Source organism: Lytechinus pictus, chromosome 7, assembly GCF_037042905.1.
Source record: "Lytechinus pictus isolate F3 Inbred chromosome 7, Lp3.0, whole genome shotgun sequence".
NCBI lineage: Eukaryota > Metazoa > Echinodermata > Echinoidea > Temnopleuroida > Toxopneustidae > Lytechinus > Lytechinus pictus.
In genome coordinates, this window is record NC_087251.1 from 38,694,813 (window position 1) to 38,713,854 (window position 19,042).

Here is a 19,042-nt window from a genome sequence, read left to right on the forward strand (position 1 = left end):
AAGGACGCCCACTAGCGTCGAGTAAGTAAACCATCCCACATCGGCATGCAGCTGTGTGTAAAACGTATGGGGGAAATGAGAGGGGTGGAGAGGGCTCAAGGATAGTGCATGGGAATAATTCCACCTTTTATTACCCAGAAACATTTGAAATATATTCATCTTTAATTTAAGGGAAAAAAAAGTAAAATGTAAAATTTCTCTTCATCATTTCTCATATGTTTTGTACACAACCAGCTCGCGATACGCAAAGATAAAAAAAGGTCGTTACTTAACGCTGTAGGGCGCTCTTCCCAAGCGTTTCATTACGCGGTCTATGTTCTGTCCGATCTTCCCCTTGTAGTATCTTTAACTGAGATCACACTTTTATGGAGTGCTATTTGTTACCATATTCATCAAGAATAGAATGCAATAGCTTTGCTATCGATATTGAGAAATTTGAGATGAACTCTAGCATTCCATGTAAGTGTGCATTCAAAGTCATAGCTCTTCTCCCGCCTATGCTCTATATTATGATATGAAACAAGGCATGGATACAACTGAATATTGTGGTGATAATAGATATTACACTTTATTACTGCTATACAATAATATTATTACATGCATTCTGAAATACAAAACACTATAAAAGATTGCACATTCTAATGACAAAATAACAATGCATCATTTCAACGGTTCTTTTCCATCAGGATATCAGACAATTCTGTCTTATCAGGACCATGTTTCATAAATCTTATTACATTTTACGGCAAACTTGCTCATGGCCAATTAAACATGCCTGGTAGCTTGTATCTAGTTTTATGAAACGGGCCCAAAATTCAAAGAGCTGCCAACTGTTGCATAATTGGAATTCTTTACAAAATATAACAAATAAGTATAAAGTTTAGGCTGAAAAAAAAAAAAGAGCGGCAAAAGGGTTAATTTTGTAGTAAAACGTGTACACACATGCTTTCGTTCGCTTTTTGATGAGTGAGATCGAGATGGAATGTTTTATAATTGTGTTATACATGTATGTGCTCGAGCAGAGATTTACATGAAACCTAAACCCCACAAGAAGTTTTGGCAATAGCATGATGACAGTTGTAAAATTAGGGTTAATTGATGAAAGATACAGAGGTTGGCAGCTCTGAAACTGATGACATCCCAAGGGGGGGGGGGGGGGTGATCAGTCATTAATCAGTCTCGTTAGATGAGATAATATAGCTTAAAGAATTCAAATTTAATTATCAGTTTGAAATTAATAAAAATATGAAATAATATCGTTAAAAAATATATTGTGAAGCTTAGCTTTGTTTTATAATTTGTATAACAACCCAAGTTTCCATGATTTTTTAATATTTTTTATGAATATGGACCTCATGACAGTCGTCTATAAGCTTACAAAGATGTAATGGGATTGCCTGTATAAGTGCCATGTTGGTAATGACATTCTGATCTCGTACATTGCATACCACATTACCGACTTGCCATAATGTCTCTATGCGCTTCCAAAAGGACTATGGATTTGAGCAGCAAAGACTCACCTCACCCCACAAAGCCATGAAGCTCACATCACAAGTGTGTTACATGACATTTCCTTAATAGCTCTAGTGTTACAGATGCTCAAACAAGACAATTAGACAAACCACATATTCTACATCAACATGATAGCCACGGACAAGCCTACTTTCGTTGAGTCTTTTAAACCATCTCTCAGATCACCATTTCAAGTAATATTTAGACTCCTTGGTTTCATTTTGTGAATAAACTGGTATAGAATTCTGAAACTCTGCTTTTGTTGAAATAATGAAACAATATCTAGATTCCTTGGTTTTCATGACCTAAATAGGCTGGTATAGAAATCTGAAACTGTCATGCTTTTGTTGATTACTTCTACACCATCTCCTGAATCATATAAAGTAATATTTAGACATCTTAATATCAAGATGTGAATAACCTGCAAGTCAGCTTTCATTGAGTCTTCTACTAAACCATCCCTCAGATAACCATATCTAGTCATCTTTAGACTCCTTGGTTTCATGTTGTTGTGAACAAACTGGTATAGAATTCTATAACAGTCTGCTTTTGTTGAAACTTCGAAACCCTCTCTTGAATATCCAAAACATATTTAGAGTCCTTGGTTTTCATGACCTAAATAGGCTAGTGTTGAAATCTGAAACTGTCTGCTTTCGTTGAAACTTCTACACCATCTTTTATCTTCATATCTAGTAATATTTAGACATCTTAACATCAAGGAGTGAATAACCTGTTTCAAGTCTGCTTTCGTCAAGTCTTCTAAACAATCTCTCAGATCACCACATCAAGTGATATTAAGACTCCTCCGTTTCGTGATCTGAATAATCTGGAACAGAATTCTGAAACAGTCCGCTTTGTTGATATTTCTAATCATTCTCTTGTATCATCACATCATATTCATATACCTTGGCATCAAGATGTGAATAGACTAGTGTAGAACTCTGAAACAGTTTGCTTGCGTTGATATTTCTGAACCATCTCTTGGATTCTCTGCCGTCTTCTTACATGAGGAGGAGAATACCTGGATGAACAGAAAAAATAAAATAAAAATAGGAGACCCAATTACAATCCAACTCATTGCAAGAAACTTAGAACCAATTGCAGGACAGTTTTTGGTCCAAAATTCAACCATAAGTCTGGTAATTAACTGTAAATTCACACTCGACTTCTGGGGTCCGTTGCAGAAAGAGTTGCGTTTAATCGCAAGTAAAAAATCAATTGCAAGTCCCAAATGCGCACTGTTGATTGATTGAAAATCAAGTTACGAATGATTTTTTAGAGTTGCGATTGATTGCAACTCTTTCTGCAACGGGCCCCTGGTCTGCATCTTGCAACAAGATGTAAAAATCAATTTGACCTAGTTACAAAATTGATATATCAATAGTACATAAGCATTAAGCAACAGAAATTTGCAATTGACTCATTCTCAATTCTTGAAGCAATAAACAAATTATACTAAGTGGGTGTTTCATTAAGTAGTTGGTTTAGTTGTGCACAACTGGAACATGTTCTTAGGTGCTAGGTCAGCTACATAGGAATATATCATTCAGCACAAGAAAGGATAGCCAGTCATTTGTAACTCACGAACAGCTTTATGAAACACCAACCAGACTTTTTTTCTTTAGGTTGATCAAATTTTTTGTACCACAATAATATCATTAAAAAGTAATATGAAATGTACCACGATAACACCATCTTTGTTCAATCTTCTTTAGTTTTTATTGTTTATAAAAGTAAAAGTGGGAAATACTCAAGTAACAGTGAAGAATAGAATGATGCAAACTACTTGCTTTTCACTTTCCAATCGCTTTCTGTTGCATGTATTGACTACCGTCTGTCTCACCAGAGTGCCTAGTGTTCTCCTACTCACAACCATTCCATCAACCAATGGGATTGCTAGTGTACAACTAGTTAGAAATACAAAGATGTAAATTATATATTAAAAAGCTAGAATTTCAACAGGGATGCCAGTCAGTTTTCTAACTGGGCCTGAAAAAGAAGCCCCATATACGTTGTCCTATATGCTGTACATATAAAGCCTGAAAAAGGAAGTTGTTGGGGCTTAAAATCAGACAAGTGACTAAAGACTGGCATCCCTATCTCAATAACACAGTACTAGTACTTAAATTTACTTCAACAAGTATACACATAATACACATTGAAGGCCATTCTTAAGAATTCCTTGCACAAAATACATTTGAAACAGATCTATTAACAAAGAATGTTTCAAAGGCAACAAATGTGGGTAATTATTCTAATGCCCGAGCGAAATGATGTGCATTAATGTTTAATAACTGTGATGTGGATCCTTGTTATTTGATAAACCATACTCGTCTCACAAACATGACCACCCCTTAGTTAATCAATGCATTTGGCGAAATGAATTACTAGTACTAGTCACGATTGCCCCACCAATCATATCATTAGGATCCATTTTGTCATCTTATAATCATGTTCACAATCACATTCATGAATGTGCGATTCTTTAGTTCAAATCCCATCTGGCTAATTGATAGAGCACTTAGTATTTGTTTGAGATTAGCTAATGATTCAGAAACATATCTTTACTACTTCCTCCATATTATTATGATATGATTTTGTCTTTCAAATCACATTCACAAAGTTTGCTTTCTCTGGCCCCGGTTGCTCATGTCTCAGAAACATAAAATCATCTCATTCATGGATACGTCCAATCCACTCACCTGCTCTGTATATGAATACGGAAGAGTCCACTCTTGAGTAGGTGAATATAGACGATCATAATGGAGGGTTCAGGCGTCTTGCTAAGTGAGTTGTTACTGGTTGTCAGGTTTTCAGAGCCTGTACTTGTCTTGTGAAGTAGATCGGCTGTAAAAGTGACAGTGAATTATTTAATTTGATCACGAACAAGATCTTAAATTTTACAACCTCCAATAAGAACAATAATGTTCTGTCCTTGTATAGTACTTGTCAATGTCTTTGGCATATTGACTGCTCATTGTAGGAATACCTCACAGAGAGTGGAGGTTGTGCAGACATTGTTGCAGGCAAGCCAGACTCATGGCTAATGACTGAGCCTGCCTTACATTATGCAATTGGAGTATTCAGATTGCAGAGTACTATGGCCTGTTTAGTTCTAATCAATAGTAAAAAGGCCAAGAATCACAGAGACATCAAACTGAATACAGAGAGTCAGAGAGTCTGAGTGGTATCAAATTCAGCCCTCTCTGTCTTGAATGCTGAAATTGAAAGCGACTTCAGATGACCACTCTGGACCTCAGCCCGATACAATATACAATTTGTGACTCCATGTTAAAAAAATCTTAGTGCAATTTCTATTAAAATCCAGTGGTATTAGACCACATGGGAAGTAGATCAACTGCTGTAGTTCAAGCCAATATAAACCAGGTGGGCATAAGACTCTGCTTACCAAGAGGAAAGGTCTGATGATCTTCAAAGTTCTCCAGCCATACCACCAGCACCTTGAGCTCTGGAGGAGTGGCATTGGCTCCCTTGGTGGAGAACTTCCTGGATGGACGCTCCAAGGAGCCTGCTAGGGATCCAGCCAAGGAGCTGTTGTTACTGCTGGATCCACTGGCCTCCAGGTCTGCAGGACGCTGCTGCTGCTGACTCCCCTGGGTGGCAGAGGACTGGGGGTGGGCATGGTGGGGTTCCTCAGGGACTGGGGAAAGTACGGTGGCATCTAGAAAATAGGAATAAACACACTCATTAATAAATACAATAAATTTCAAGGAGTATCTTAGAATATAATCACCATCATCATCATCTGGAGCCCTCTCTTTGAAAGGGGTTGCAATTAAATGCCTCCAACTTCTTATGCATTTCCTTATTCTAGCTAGTCCATGATGATGAACAAAACAATTCTTGATATCATCTAATAAATTGATGGAAAATAGTTTTGTAATATAAATGAATACATAAATACATAAAGAGATAAATTCTTTTAAGAAGAACCATACTATTTGCCTGTTGAATATATTTTTATATGGAAATCATTCGTCACATAATTTACTTCAATCAATACTTTTTCTTATAGAAGTATCAATCAGGATCATTATTCGAAACATATCATGTTAAATCCAAGTATTTTCAAAACTTTTTCTGATATATAGGAAATTAAAAAAACAACACAATTGAATGATTGAGTTCAAAGGTTAACTAAAGCCGGGGATTAACGGAAGATGAACAATGAAGAATGACGACAACAACAGAGACTTTAAAGAAGTTTACCATCATTTGAAGCTACTTTGCTGTCATCTTCGGTTGGTACGACGAATGCAATCTCTGATGAAAAGTCAGCAAAGTAGAGAACTTGTTTCTTCCCACTGTATAGACTACCTCCATGGTTCAGTTCTTCCCTAACATTACCTGAGAAGGAAATCAAATCAGATTGACTTTATGTTATTAATATCAGGTTTAAATGCCAGTGGTAGAAAAAAAAATATTCATAACAGAATCCAATAAACTGACCAACCAAGTGTTTTATAGCAAATTATTTTGGTAGTAGATATTGTGTATTTGTGGAGAAATGAACAAAATTAGCATGTTATTCCAGTAAGGTGTCGGGTGGGTGTTCCATAAAGCTGTTCGTAAGTTAAGAGTTATGGTAAGTTATGGTAAATGGTATATTCAATGGCGATGGTTTAGCGCATAAGAAAGGATCACCAGTCGTTCTTAAAGTCGCTCTTAACTTACGAACAGCTTTATGAAACGGCCCCTGGTCTTTTTCCAAGCAAGAATAATACACTGTCCCACATGTCCTTATCTGTGTAGGTGTTCTTCAGTGTGAATTGATGATAATAAGAATTTTAGCAATTCTGACCCCTTTTTCTCCATTGACTTTACTTAAATCCATGAACTGCTCATAATCATTTGAGAGAGGTGTAAGCAAACTCGTATTGTAGCTCAGCTGTTTTGCAATGCAGGCGAGACAAAACATACATGATTAGACTTTATGAATCAGTTGTATAACAATTAACGTCCCATACCATTGCTTTTGACATTAGCGTTGGAATCAAACTCAGGAATTTTCCATGATGTAGTCATGTGACCTGTCCACCCAGCATGCTGACCAATCACAACAGGCCATCCAAGGGCTTGTAGAAACTCAAGGAACTGGTATTGAACCTTGTCTTTAGATTTCTTTCATGAAAGAAGATAAGAAAGAGAAACCAAAAGCGGTTGAGAGAATTGATTCATCAAGTAAAATCCAACACAAAGGCTCATCAAGATCATCCTTCGATTACAATTCAAAGGGGGAGTTTACCGTGAATAAAAATTAGTTGTAAAAAATAGCATACAAGATAATAAAAGATATTGATAAAGCTTTGAGGAAAATCCATTAAATATTAAAAAAAGTGATTCGAATTTTAAGTTTTGGATTTGTGACGTCATAAACGAGCAGCTGCCCTTATGTAATGTAATTTAAAATGCATTAATTTCAATTTTTTAATGGTTCGTGATGACTTATTTTTGTTTTCTTTTTCGGAACGGGTGTGAAATTATTTGTCTATTGATATACTAATGGTAGACTAAAAACCATTTTCAATTTTCTGAGAAATTACATTCAATTGATTTTTTTTTTAAATACTAGATGTATGAAAGCTTCTCGCATATGACGTCACATATCAAATAATCAAAATTCTAATAATTTTTTTTGATGGATTTTTCTCAAACCTTCGGCAATATTTTTATTACTTTTTCTGATTTTTTACAATAAACTTTCTGTCAGGGTGAACTTCCCATTTCAATTTCAAATCATTACATGACTATATTTCTAAATCTAAAACTCATATTGCAAGAGCCACGGGTTTAGTCTGGAAGTACAGACTCAAATGTGACACTTGAGCAAATAATATCATGTCTAGTAGGGTGGATACTATGTCTGTGTAGAAGTAGCCACAGTGCATGAGTAAATCTAGTCTCCAAATTCAGACTCTGCATTATGTACAATGCGAAAACCAAAGGTCTGTGCCTGAAGACTACCACAACCTCTTGATGACTGTCCATATAAGATGAAATTGGAGTGGATAGCAAAAAACAAACAAACTGAACAAAACCAAAAACAGAATGGGATGCTGGCAGTATTATATATATGAAAATCAGGGATCTCCCCCTTAATTACAAAGAGAAAGATTCTTTGACATCTACAAACATGTATGTACAGTCTCCAGTGAAACAAAAATCTAAAGATGATGGCTAAAGGGAACAAAAAATGTCTCTATCTGAAGGTGGTCTGAGTGGATAGGTATAATCTTTAGCTTTAACTTAAAATGATTTGAACAATCACCTCAGTCAATTATGTGTACTAAAAATCCTTTCTCTTATTTTACTTATTGATGTGATGCAATTTTTTTAATCAAAGCAATTTATTCTGCTGATATTGAATCAGAGCAGACTACAACAAGAAACAAGAAATAATGAGAGACCATTTTGAAAACGAATAACAAATTTGAAAGCATTAGGCATGCAACTTTTCATAGGAACTAAAAACAGATACAAATCGCTTCTAGACGGTCCCATATAACGGGGGAGGAGTGGATATATGTATTTAATGGAGTGCCTTGATACAAATCAATTATATTTCCTAATCCTAACTTAATGACAGGATTATACACATTAAAGCAAAAATATGACATGAATAAAGGACTAACACACTAAGAAATCTAAGTAATAAATTTACAAAACAAGAACGCGATGCCCTTACCACATTGTGGAGAATGTCTTCTGCTTTTTTCTGCCCCGTTTTGACATAGAATATGAATGCGGTATCAAAGGTTCTACTTGGTATCTGATCAAGTTGAAGAAGGTCAGGGGTGAAACCAGCTTGACTGTCATCCAATGCCACTAATGCAGGAGGCAGACTTGTATTCTCAGGGCCCTGAAACAAAAATACAACATTTAAAACAGCCGATAAAAATCAAAACTCTCAATATGAAAGACTAATGATCTCACAATGAATTCCAACAGATTATAATAAAATTACCACCTGACTGTATAAATAATAAAAAAAGCACCAATGATTCTGGTAGAATATGTGTAATTGCTGAGAAATTGGATCAAATAAGCATGACATTCCAGCCAGTTAGCGGGTCTTTTTTCAAGCAATAATGATACAAAGTCCCACATGTGTCTATCAGTGTTGGCAATCTTCAGTGTGATCATTTCTCAACTTAATTTTCACGATTTCTCAAAGTAGGTTGATATAAATGTACCAGAGTTTAACACTTTGTTAGATGCTACCCACTGAACAAACCTGTAAGCTTTCAATATTGAGATATCCAAGGTGGGACAGTAGTAGTCTAGCTGGACTGAACTCTGTGCACGGCTGAGGCGGCTTAGCTTCCGTGTGTGGGTTGGGGTAATTCCTTTTCGCATCACGCGCTGAATTCCGCACGAGCTCCTCGTATTCCATCTGCTCGTGGAGCAGTTTCCCCAAGGTGATGTGGTCCTCACGAGATTCTTCTGTTTCGATCTCGTCCAGGCTCGGTATGCTTTGATCACTGCCAATACAAATAACGTCAATATAGATACATGTATATTCAGAAGAGAAGCATGCCAGGCTGGGTGTTTCATAAAGTGACTGACGAATGATGTTATGAACGACTGGTGATCCTTTCTTAATGACTAAATCAACATCAATGAAAATCTGGTGTGTATCATTTAGCACAAGAAAGGATCACTAGTCATTTGTAAAGTCACTCGTAACTAACAAATAGCTTTATGAAACACACACCAGGTGGGTGCGAATGACTATACGCACGACTGGTGATCCTTTCTTATGCTAAATGATATCCCTGTATAATTGATTTATGACCTAAGAACATGTTCCAGTCATTCGTAGAGTTTACGAACAGCTTTATGAAACAGCCACCAGGGCTCATATTAGTGCAGATGACCAGTGGTCCCTTGCCACACTTGTTATGGATAAGACTTCTTTGTCACAGTTGTTCCTGTTTTTATGGAAATAGCCCCTTTGGTCTGAAATCCAATATCCAATAACTTATCTGGGGTCTCTGAAGTAACATATCAATATTTTTCTGGAAGAAATAAGGTGAATATTTTACACTCAAGACTAGCCAGAGGCACCATTTTCATTGAGTTGACACAAGATGACATGGTGAGCAAAAGAATTATGTTAACTATTAATATGCAATCGATAACTATCGGTGGGGGTTACCAGATTTAAGTTGGACTTAAAGTTATACTGAAGTGCCAATGCAAACATGATAATTAGTGCAAAAGCTCATGGTTTATATAACACGAACAACTGGAAATTTAAGTAATATTTTTAGTCGGACTTAGATCTTTGTGAAACATTCCCCTGTATTTTCCACAATGGATCCTAATAAGTGCTATAGAGTGAAAGGCCATTACTTACGCCTTGGTGATCGGAATCTTGTTGATGGAGTCTGGGAAATATTTGGAGGTGATCTCATGGTGCGTTCCCACGTTATCATTAGCTTTGGGTCTCTCAGGATAAATCAAACGAGCTTCAGCCGTATCCTATGGATCAATCAACACATTAAAAAACTCACTGGTTATCTATAGAATACAGTGAAACCTGTATATAAAAACCATCTAAAGGAGACAAGAAAAGCAGTGTTTATGAGCAGGTTATCTTCATGGACAGGTTCCCGTTATACAGATTACAGTAGGAAATACTATTCAAAGGAAACCCAAATTATGGTCTTTATTGACAGGTGGTCTTTAAAGCAGATTTGGCTATGTACAGAAAGCTTTTCTGGTACAACTTGAATCTTTAAATTGGCAACAACTTTAGCTTTCCTTTTAACACATAAAATGGACATAACATTGACCTAAATGAAATAAAAATCAAAAATTTTGAAAAAAACTTGCCAATTCGCACATGTATAAAATAATCATTAGATTTATTACATTACCTCTTCAGAAAAAGAAATGCTTTGTCAAATGCTGATCAATTAAGAACAGCACAATATACTGCATTGCTAATTGATGTCATATTGCATGTTTTTTTTTCTCATTATCAGGTGCTACTGATGATTGCGTAAACAGATATCCAAATATTTACACTAAATTACCTCTATGTGTTACTTCTATATTTCTTTAAAAAAAATCAAATTCTTCCAAGTAAATATTAAAGGATCCCAACCTTATCTTTTCTTGATGAATGGCGAAGTTGGAAAGTCCAAACATGGCGACCCGTTGGTCCACGGATGATGACTGTTACTGTCGGCAGTACCTCTGACAGAGCAAACAAGGAAAAGAAAACAACTTGAACAGTAATGCAAAAATATTGCAATGTTATGAGTAATTTGGATTTATGGTGTTTTTCCAAAAGGGGAAAACAGATAAGGGTTGATATATATATATTTAAAAAAATATACAATCGTTCTTATTAGGCTCAGTTCAGTATTGACATATTTTCTGCCAGAATCAATTGGCACATATTCTTCTTGAAATACATTCAAGCACTTGGGTGGTCATTTTATTGGTTTCTATTTGAAATATTTGTTTAGATTGTTACACGTACAGCAACTGGCACTTGTGTTATAAGAGATACATGCATGTTTTTATATTGACAAATAAATCATCTGCAAGAATCTTCAACCCTGAAGGAGGCAGATGTAACCCGAGGAAGAAGAAGAAAATAAAAAAATGTAGATAAATTACCTTTTGTAAATTTAAGAGGTTCTTCTAGCATGGCAAGGAGGATAGTGTTGTCCACGACGAAATACTTGAATGTTGGTTTGACCTCGGAGTTTGGAAGGTCAACGTACTTAAGTAGAGAGTTCTCATCCAAGAGGGATACTACTGTAGATGGTCCACATGGGGCTGGGAAAGAACCCTATAAAAATTGGAGAAAAGGGGAAAATAAAGTCAAACACAGTGTTTTCTCTCTTTAGGTGAAAATATCTAAATCTTATATTCTCATTCAAAAGGTAGGAAGGAAGCTGAAGGACATTCGGTTATCGACAACCAAATTTTAAATTCAGAGTGGATATACCTGATATATTCTGAAATTGAGATCTTGAAATGGTAAAATCAGGTTTTATATGAACATGCTGAGGAAGCAGAATTAACAATATTGATCATATTTAGTATTATATTTCACCAATCTGTCATCAGCCTTAGTTTACAACATACCCCATATAAATGTGTTAATATCAACTGGTTGCCCTGAAAGGAGTTAGAGTTAAGAGAGCAATTCCATTCAATCATTTGTCTCTGATTTCTAGCTATTATGAAAATTTGTAATGTCATCAAATGATCATACTTGAGAGCAATTAATGAAGTGAAATACGATTGGAGAAAAATGAGGAAGGGGGGGTGTCAGGCATACAAAAAGGTAAATTATTTCTCATGAGTGTTTTGTGAACCAGACCACCTGACAGGGACAAGTGCTCGGGAAGATTTTGCCCCCAAAGTGCTCAAAAGAACCTTGGAAACTAAAAAAAGAAGCCCTGGCCATTCTTCATTCATTTCCATGTTAAATGTAGCAGACTTTAATAGGCAGTAAGTTGTGTGTGTAAAGTAACCCCCCCCCCAAAAAAAAAAAATGTCCCTGAAACTGCTTAAAAGAACCCTGGAAACTCCCCATTCATTGCAATGTTAAAGCTCATCCCATGACGCAGATTTAGGGGAAAGTTGTGTAAAGTAGCCCCCCCCCCCCCGGCGAAAATAACAAAGACAATTTTTTTTGCCTGCCCCCTGAATATCAAGCATGGCTTACCAGCTGGTTGAGTATACAGGAGAGGACACCCTGCGCAGCATTCTTAACCCTGGTAGAGGTTGGTTTGAGTTCCTTGGCCTGTTTGAGAACGGCCGGGATGCTGGCTTTGGGCTGGGATTTGGTTCCAGAGATACCTAGCTCAACCACCTCCAAGACAATCTGAAGAGTCTCCTGTAAAAAAAAAAAAAAATGTAAATAGTATCATTTCGTAAATGAGCTGGAGAATCAGGGGCCTGTTGCAGAAAGAGTTGCGTTTAAACGCAAGTCAAAATATCAAGCCTAAGTCCCGAATACGGGTGCTTCATTGGATGAAAATCAAGTTGCCCAAGATTTTTTTGAGTTGCGTTTGATCGCAACTCTTTCTGCAACGGGCCCCAGGGGATTCACAAATCTGGGCTCCGCAACACAAAGTTTTGAAATTTATCGCTAAATGGAACTGGCCACTCATGATTGTTCTTCCATACAACGTTTGTTCAAAACACTGTGCAGGAACCAATCAGGACTGTTCTATCTCATTCTAAATTCATCACGAATCTTTGTGCAACATGGCCCAAGGTCCAGTAACATATAGCTTAACAATTAATCGTAGGGATGATTTCCATGACAAATAAGTCCCATGATCAATTGCTAAGATCTATGTAACGGGGTCCTGGTGCTTATTGTCAGGCAATTCTGTCTTTACAATGGCACAGTGCATAGGACTCAAAAGATAAGTTATGGGGGCTCTGTATTTTCATTCATTTGAAAAGACAAAATTTGGAGCAAAATATTGATAACCATTTAGTAATTGAAATGAATGTATAAACTATTCATCATTTCTTCCACTGATTTACCCATTTCAACTACTTTGCTCTGGTTTATATTTGATGATTGTTGACCTTGTATCGTAGTTCAATATTTTGCGACTGATACCAAAAATGTCACTTTTTAATGGGTCACGGACGTACACAAGGTACCAGCAGGTTATGTAGCTAAAAATTAAATGATATGGAAGAGGCATTAGGGTACAACATGCTTGCAAGTGAATACTTAATTTCATTCCATACCAGCCACAATGCTAGGGTAAATGGGTATAAGCTCATTTTCTCTGCTTATCAAAAAGAAGCCAAATTATTGGGTTACAGTTTTTCTTGTCTAATTAACAATCACTTCTACCGATACATGTATATGTTCAAAATCTATAATCCTTGTGAATATCAGCTACAGTTTCTAAAACATGCAATTTTTATTCATTCATTTTACTCTATTCTGTTGTCTTGACAACAATCATATCATAATTTATAAATATATAGTTTTTCATTTTTTTTATATAGTATCTACTACTTTCTCATTAAAATTAAGTCTTTAATAGTTTCATTTTTTATTTTATGTATGTAAATTTGTATGCTATTATTTGCATGTATATATTCTCTTTATACCCTTGTTATGTGCCATGGACCTGGGTTGAATGTTAAACTTCTTTTGATTAATAAAGATAAAACAATTAAAATCAGTGAAAAATAGATGCAGTTTGATGCCAAAATCCTAAGGAAATGTATGGAGCTTACTCTATCTTTAAGGAGATAGCTATGTTCTACCACCCAGACAGTTAGACAGTTGAAAGCAGCGACGATGATAGAATGAAGATCTCTCGAATGATACACTGAAGGCTGGCTACACTGCTTGGCGATATGATCACATATCCATTTCACATTCCTCTTACATTCCAGTGGATCTAGAGGAAAACATAAACAATTTGGAAAGAAAATCAGCGGAGTCCAACAAATCTTTCTCATGATTCTCATCTTTCCATTTCCCATCAGGGCCTATTACTCATAAGCTTAGCTTTCAACTTTTGGCCCGCTTAATCCTTCACCAGGATAATCTTCTTATGATATGTGTCATATTTTGTTCTAAATTATTGTAATGCAATATTGTTACAACAAATTGCATTATTTTGTTTAAACGATGTATATTAGAACCTTTTTATGTCATTTTCTCATGCTATTTTGGATTCGTGTCATTTCATTTCAAATGAATGTACAAAGTGAAATATGGAAATAAACTGAAGCTGAACCGAATCGTTTCTTCAAATCAGAGTGGTTACACAGTGAAACCTGTGTATAAAGACCAACTAAGGGAGATGAGAAATGTAGTATTTATTAGCAGATAGTCTTTAGGGACAGATTACTTTAATTCATGTTTCAATGGGGCTGTCCCAATCTTGATTACTTTCCCTATCCTTTGCTAACAGAGTCTGATTTTGTAGTCTAGTTGGGCAGCCTTTATCATGATAATTAGCTTTCCTTCTTGAGGTGCTATGTAGACCTCATGTATACTGCAATGCTAGGCATGCACTTCAGGTGTTTTTCTTTTGTATTCTTGGCTGGGCTGATTCTGCTATGTTGTAATTCAGAGTGATTTAATCAGTCTGCAGCCAGCTATCCTTCTGATAGGACCTGTTCCATGAGCTGGTGTAGCTCCGGGTAACCACATCCGTTATACCCCTTTAGGTGCTAACAAGATTTGCTGACAGTAAGTTACTTTTATTTTGACAAGTTTATAGAATGAATTAGTGAACCAGTTTTACTTTATTGCCATGATAGAATAAGAGGCATTTCTCTCATCATTTAGATAAAGATATTAAAACATGTTATTTAGCTTGTGAGTTTTTGCTTTTGAAAGTAAATGTACTCCTTAAGGATAGGAAGTGTATTTTTGTCAATGTTTTAAGAGTGCAGGCATGTTTTATATAATTAATTGAATACAAGTGCTAGCAGAGATACAAATGGTATTTTTTATGTCTTAAGGACGTTCCACAATTATGTTTGTGCGCATCATGATCTGCGCATATTTTACACTCTGCGCGCTGACGTCACAATGGATGAACTGGGGATTAATCAGCTGTAGGTATGTGAGCTGATTTTTCTCCTTATCTGCATTAAACTGCAGACCCGATGTGTTATTTTATGAAGCTAATAAACTGGAATTATTCCATGGACCATTTTTTTTATTCATCTACAATTTCAAAATACTTTTCTCTGTAGTGCTGCAAAGTATGATGTATATGACCCCGAGTTTGAATAAATGGAAAATGGTTCAGAATTTTTCCTCACATAGATACAAAGCTTTTGGCGCGTTTTGGGATGTTTTAAGAAGCACATTTGCTCTAGTAAGAGTGCTGATAGTTTGAAAACAAGCACATGAACCCATACTTTTTAATGTTTGGTTTGCACCTCTTAGGTATACCTTCCTCTACAAGTTTGGTGAAAATGACATGGGTTTTGAATAAAGTGCAGCATTTGGAATATTCAGGTGCTAAAGTATCTATGTGCAAAGTATGATGAAAATGACATGGATTTTCAATGTTTGGGAGCAAGACTACGAAACCAATCGCATTTTAGACCCTATTAACAGACTTTTGCTTGTTTTCTGCGCATTTTGGGCTGTTTCAAGCCAAACTCGCAATACTTTGGACACTGATAATTTGAAAACAAGCACATGGACCCCATCGTTTAAATGTCTTAACTTCTTCAGAATATATTCCTCTACAAATCTAGAGAGTATGATGAAAATGACATGGATTTTGAATGTTTAGGATTAGGACTAAGGAACCATTCGTATTTTAGACATTTCGGACTGAATTAGACTTCTGCCCGTTTTAGGCGCATTATAGACTGTTTCAAGCCAACTCGCAACAATTTAGACACTAATAGTTTAAAAACGAGAACATGGACCACATATTCTTAATATGTTAACGTCTTTAGAATATATTCCTCTACAAATCTAGAGAGTATGATGAAAATGACAATGATTGTGAATGTTTGGGAGCGAAATAAGGAATCATTTGCATTTTCTTTTTAGTTAGACGGTATTAGACTTTTGCTTGTTTTCGGCGCACCTTAGGCCATTTTCAAACCAACTCGCAACACTTTGGACACTGACAGTTAAAAAACGAGCACATGGACCCCATATTTTTAATATTTTAACGAATTTGGAATATACCTGTACATGTATTCCTCTACAAATCTGGAGAGTATGATGAAAATGACAATGATTTTGAATGTTTGGGAGCGAAACTACGGAACCATTCGTATTTTAGACGGTATTATTAGACTTTTGCTTGGTTTTGGCGCACTTTAGGCGATTTTCAAACCAACTCGCAACACTTTGGACACTGACAGTTTAAAAACGAGCACATGGACCCCATATTTTTAATATTTTAATGCCTTCAGAATATATTCCTCTACAAATCTAGAGAGAATGATGAAAATGACATGGATTTTGAATGTTTGGAAGCGAAATATGGAACCATTTGCATTTTAGAGGGTATTATGAGACTTTTGCATGCCTGTTTTCGGCGCATTTGCAAGTTGGCTTGAAAATCGCCTAAAATGTAAGTCAGTGAAAAACCATATGAAAATATTAAAAGAAATAAGTACTAAACTTACCTTGAACTTTCATAGGTATCCTAGCAACACCAGAGAGTAGTTCTAATGCTGCCATGGCAACACCACAATCCTTGCTCCATGTCGACATGAGTTGTTGAAAGACAAGATGACAGCATCTTACAAAGATGGCCCAAGCTGTGTCTGTTACTGATATATCAACAATCATTGAACAATGACATAAAGAAATTTGACTAAGAGAAAGTAAATACATATGTTTCATTATCTGGTGGGTGTTTCATAAAGCTGTTTATAAGTAACGGGTGATTTTACGTGCGACTGGTGATCCCTTTTTGTAAATGATACGTACCTGGTTTTCATATGTGTTAATGTAGTAGCTCAAAAGGATCGCCAGCTGTTCGTTAGGTTACTCGTCACTTAATGAACAGCTTTATGAAACACCCACCTGGTCTAAAAAATGATTCACCTAATGCAAGTTTACCAATTATATTTGCAATGAAAAGATCTTTTCAAGTTCTACAATGACTGGAAAATAATGTGATAAAAAAAAATTTGGTTGAGCATGATTTGATTATTTGCATGGAGATTTATCTGTATGCCTAAAGGCCACCGTACACCTTACAAATGGTCTGCGACCTGATCTTGGAATAAAATGTAGTAGAATTTGATGCTAATATTGAGACATGGAATATCTTACTGAGATTGTGCGAATACCTATATTCAAATCTGCGACTATGCTAACATCCGTATTAGGACAAAAGCAAATGTAATATGTAGTTGTAATGACGTCATAGCAATAGTACGACTTGAAACTAATTTGGCCTTTACTCCAAAATAAAGGCTTGCAATCATCCAAAATTGTTATATCAGTATTCGTTCTGTTAATTTCAGCCTCAAATAAAAAGAAACTTTTCAGTCACGTGGTCAGAATATGAGCAAAATGCATTTTGTTCCAAAATCAGACCATGGACCAATCGTAAGGTGTGCAGTGGCCATAACATTCTTTAACATCAAGAATTACAAGTCCATATTTCAGATATCCCATCAATGACACGTAATAACAACAGATATTCAGAACCCCGTTTCATAATTTGTTATCATTCACAAGTTTACAATGTAATGAAATTGTGCTATCTGAAAGGCCAAGAGCCAATTTGGCAAAGAATCTTAGCACTTATTGACAAGTTTTATGAAATAGGAACCAGGTGCAAAATAGTTCCATGCAGTGCCGTTGCAATCCGTTGTGCAATAGGTGAGCACATCAACCTCATCACATACTGAAAATAGTGTGAAGGAAAGAGATCCATTATCATTCACAAGCAGTACATGATATGAATTAGAAACCTCAAAGGGAAAGTTTAGTCTGCAGGCACAGACCCTTGCCTTTCCACAATTCCCATTGTGCAGAGTCTGAAGAAGTGAGACTAGATTCACTATGTACTGTGGCTGGCTCTACCATGGACACAGACAGAGCCTTTGGCATTAGTCTTCACTCCAGACATGGTATAGTTGGTTAAAATGTCAAATAGGAGTCTGTGCCTGTAGACTAGGGGAAGTTCACCCTGACAATAAAGGTGATTTAATTTAAGCAGAAAAAAAAAAGAATAAAAAAATGGTGAAAGTTTGACAAAAATCCAGCCAAGGATAATAGAGTCCTAATTTTTTAAACTATTGAATTTGTGCCTACATAGGCAAGCAGCTGCCCCATAGGGAATGAATACATTAAATAAATTCATTTTTTCTGATGGTTCATCATGACTGAAATTGTTTTTTTTTTTCTAGAAGCAAGCAAATATGAAATAATGTGTATGATGATAGAATGAATACACAAGATAATTTCTACTTTTCAAAGAAAAATAGCAAATGACCTTTTATGAAATCTATATCACATGACATATATAAAGGAAGCTGCTTGCATACATAACAAAATCAAATCTTTAAAAATCCACAACTCTGTTCATCTTTGATGGTTTTTGCCACATCTTCACCAATATGTTTATTTCTATTTTCTATTTTTATTAAAATCAGCTTTATGGAACAGCAAACGTCCCTTAAAGGAGCATGATATTGGAAAATCAAGCTTCTCATCGCAATGTATCTGAAATTTTATCTTTCCATCCAATTCCTATAAAATGTCATGGATATCTAATCCAGGATAAATCATTTGAGATTAAAAAAAAAAAACTTCATTATGTACTTTACATAATCGTTCAAGGTTTTCATGAAATGGCAATGGTGAAGTATTCAAAATCTAAAGAGAATGAATACATTGTTAATGCGATCTTCAAAGATTTTTGTAGTACAATAAAATCATCATATTGATCCAATAAAAAAAAAACCCAGGTATGATTAACGTAATGAAATCCATGGGATTTGTAGTAAGGGTAAATCATTTAAAATCTAAAGAATACCCATAGGGAAAATAGAA

General features: G+C 35.7%; 1 protein-coding gene across 3 annotated transcripts in view; it reads right to left on the bottom strand.

The window, feature by feature from the left end:
* Positions 1–543: 543 nt before the first annotated feature.
* The window catches only part of LOC129264468 (ral GTPase-activating protein subunit beta-like), a 49,615-nt gene continuing 31,116 nt past the window's right edge, over positions 544–19,042 (bottom strand). For all 3 annotated transcript variants that reach the window (XM_064102644.1, XM_064102643.1, XM_064102642.1), the window contains exons 13-26: positions 16,657–16,803; positions 13,774–13,940; positions 12,227–12,397; positions 11,167–11,341; positions 10,646–10,737; positions 9,893–10,017; positions 8,768–9,014; positions 8,219–8,392; positions 6,501–6,654; positions 5,743–5,880; positions 4,922–5,194; positions 4,215–4,359; positions 3,303–3,419; positions 544–2,533 (exon numbers count right to left, since the gene is read on the bottom strand). In XM_064102644.1, the coding sequence (XP_063958714.1) occupies positions 2,425–2,533; positions 3,303–3,419; positions 4,215–4,359; positions 4,922–5,194; positions 5,743–5,880; positions 6,501–6,654; positions 8,219–8,392; positions 8,768–9,014; positions 9,893–10,017; positions 10,646–10,737; positions 11,167–11,341; positions 12,227–12,397; positions 13,774–13,940; positions 16,657–16,803 (2,234 nt within the window). In that variant the 3' untranslated portion in view covers positions 544–2,424. The remainder of the gene's footprint in view (positions 2,534–3,302; positions 3,420–4,214; positions 4,360–4,921; positions 5,195–5,742; positions 5,881–6,500; positions 6,655–8,218; positions 8,393–8,767; positions 9,015–9,892; positions 10,018–10,645; positions 10,738–11,166; positions 11,342–12,226; positions 12,398–13,773; positions 13,941–16,656; positions 16,804–19,042) is intronic.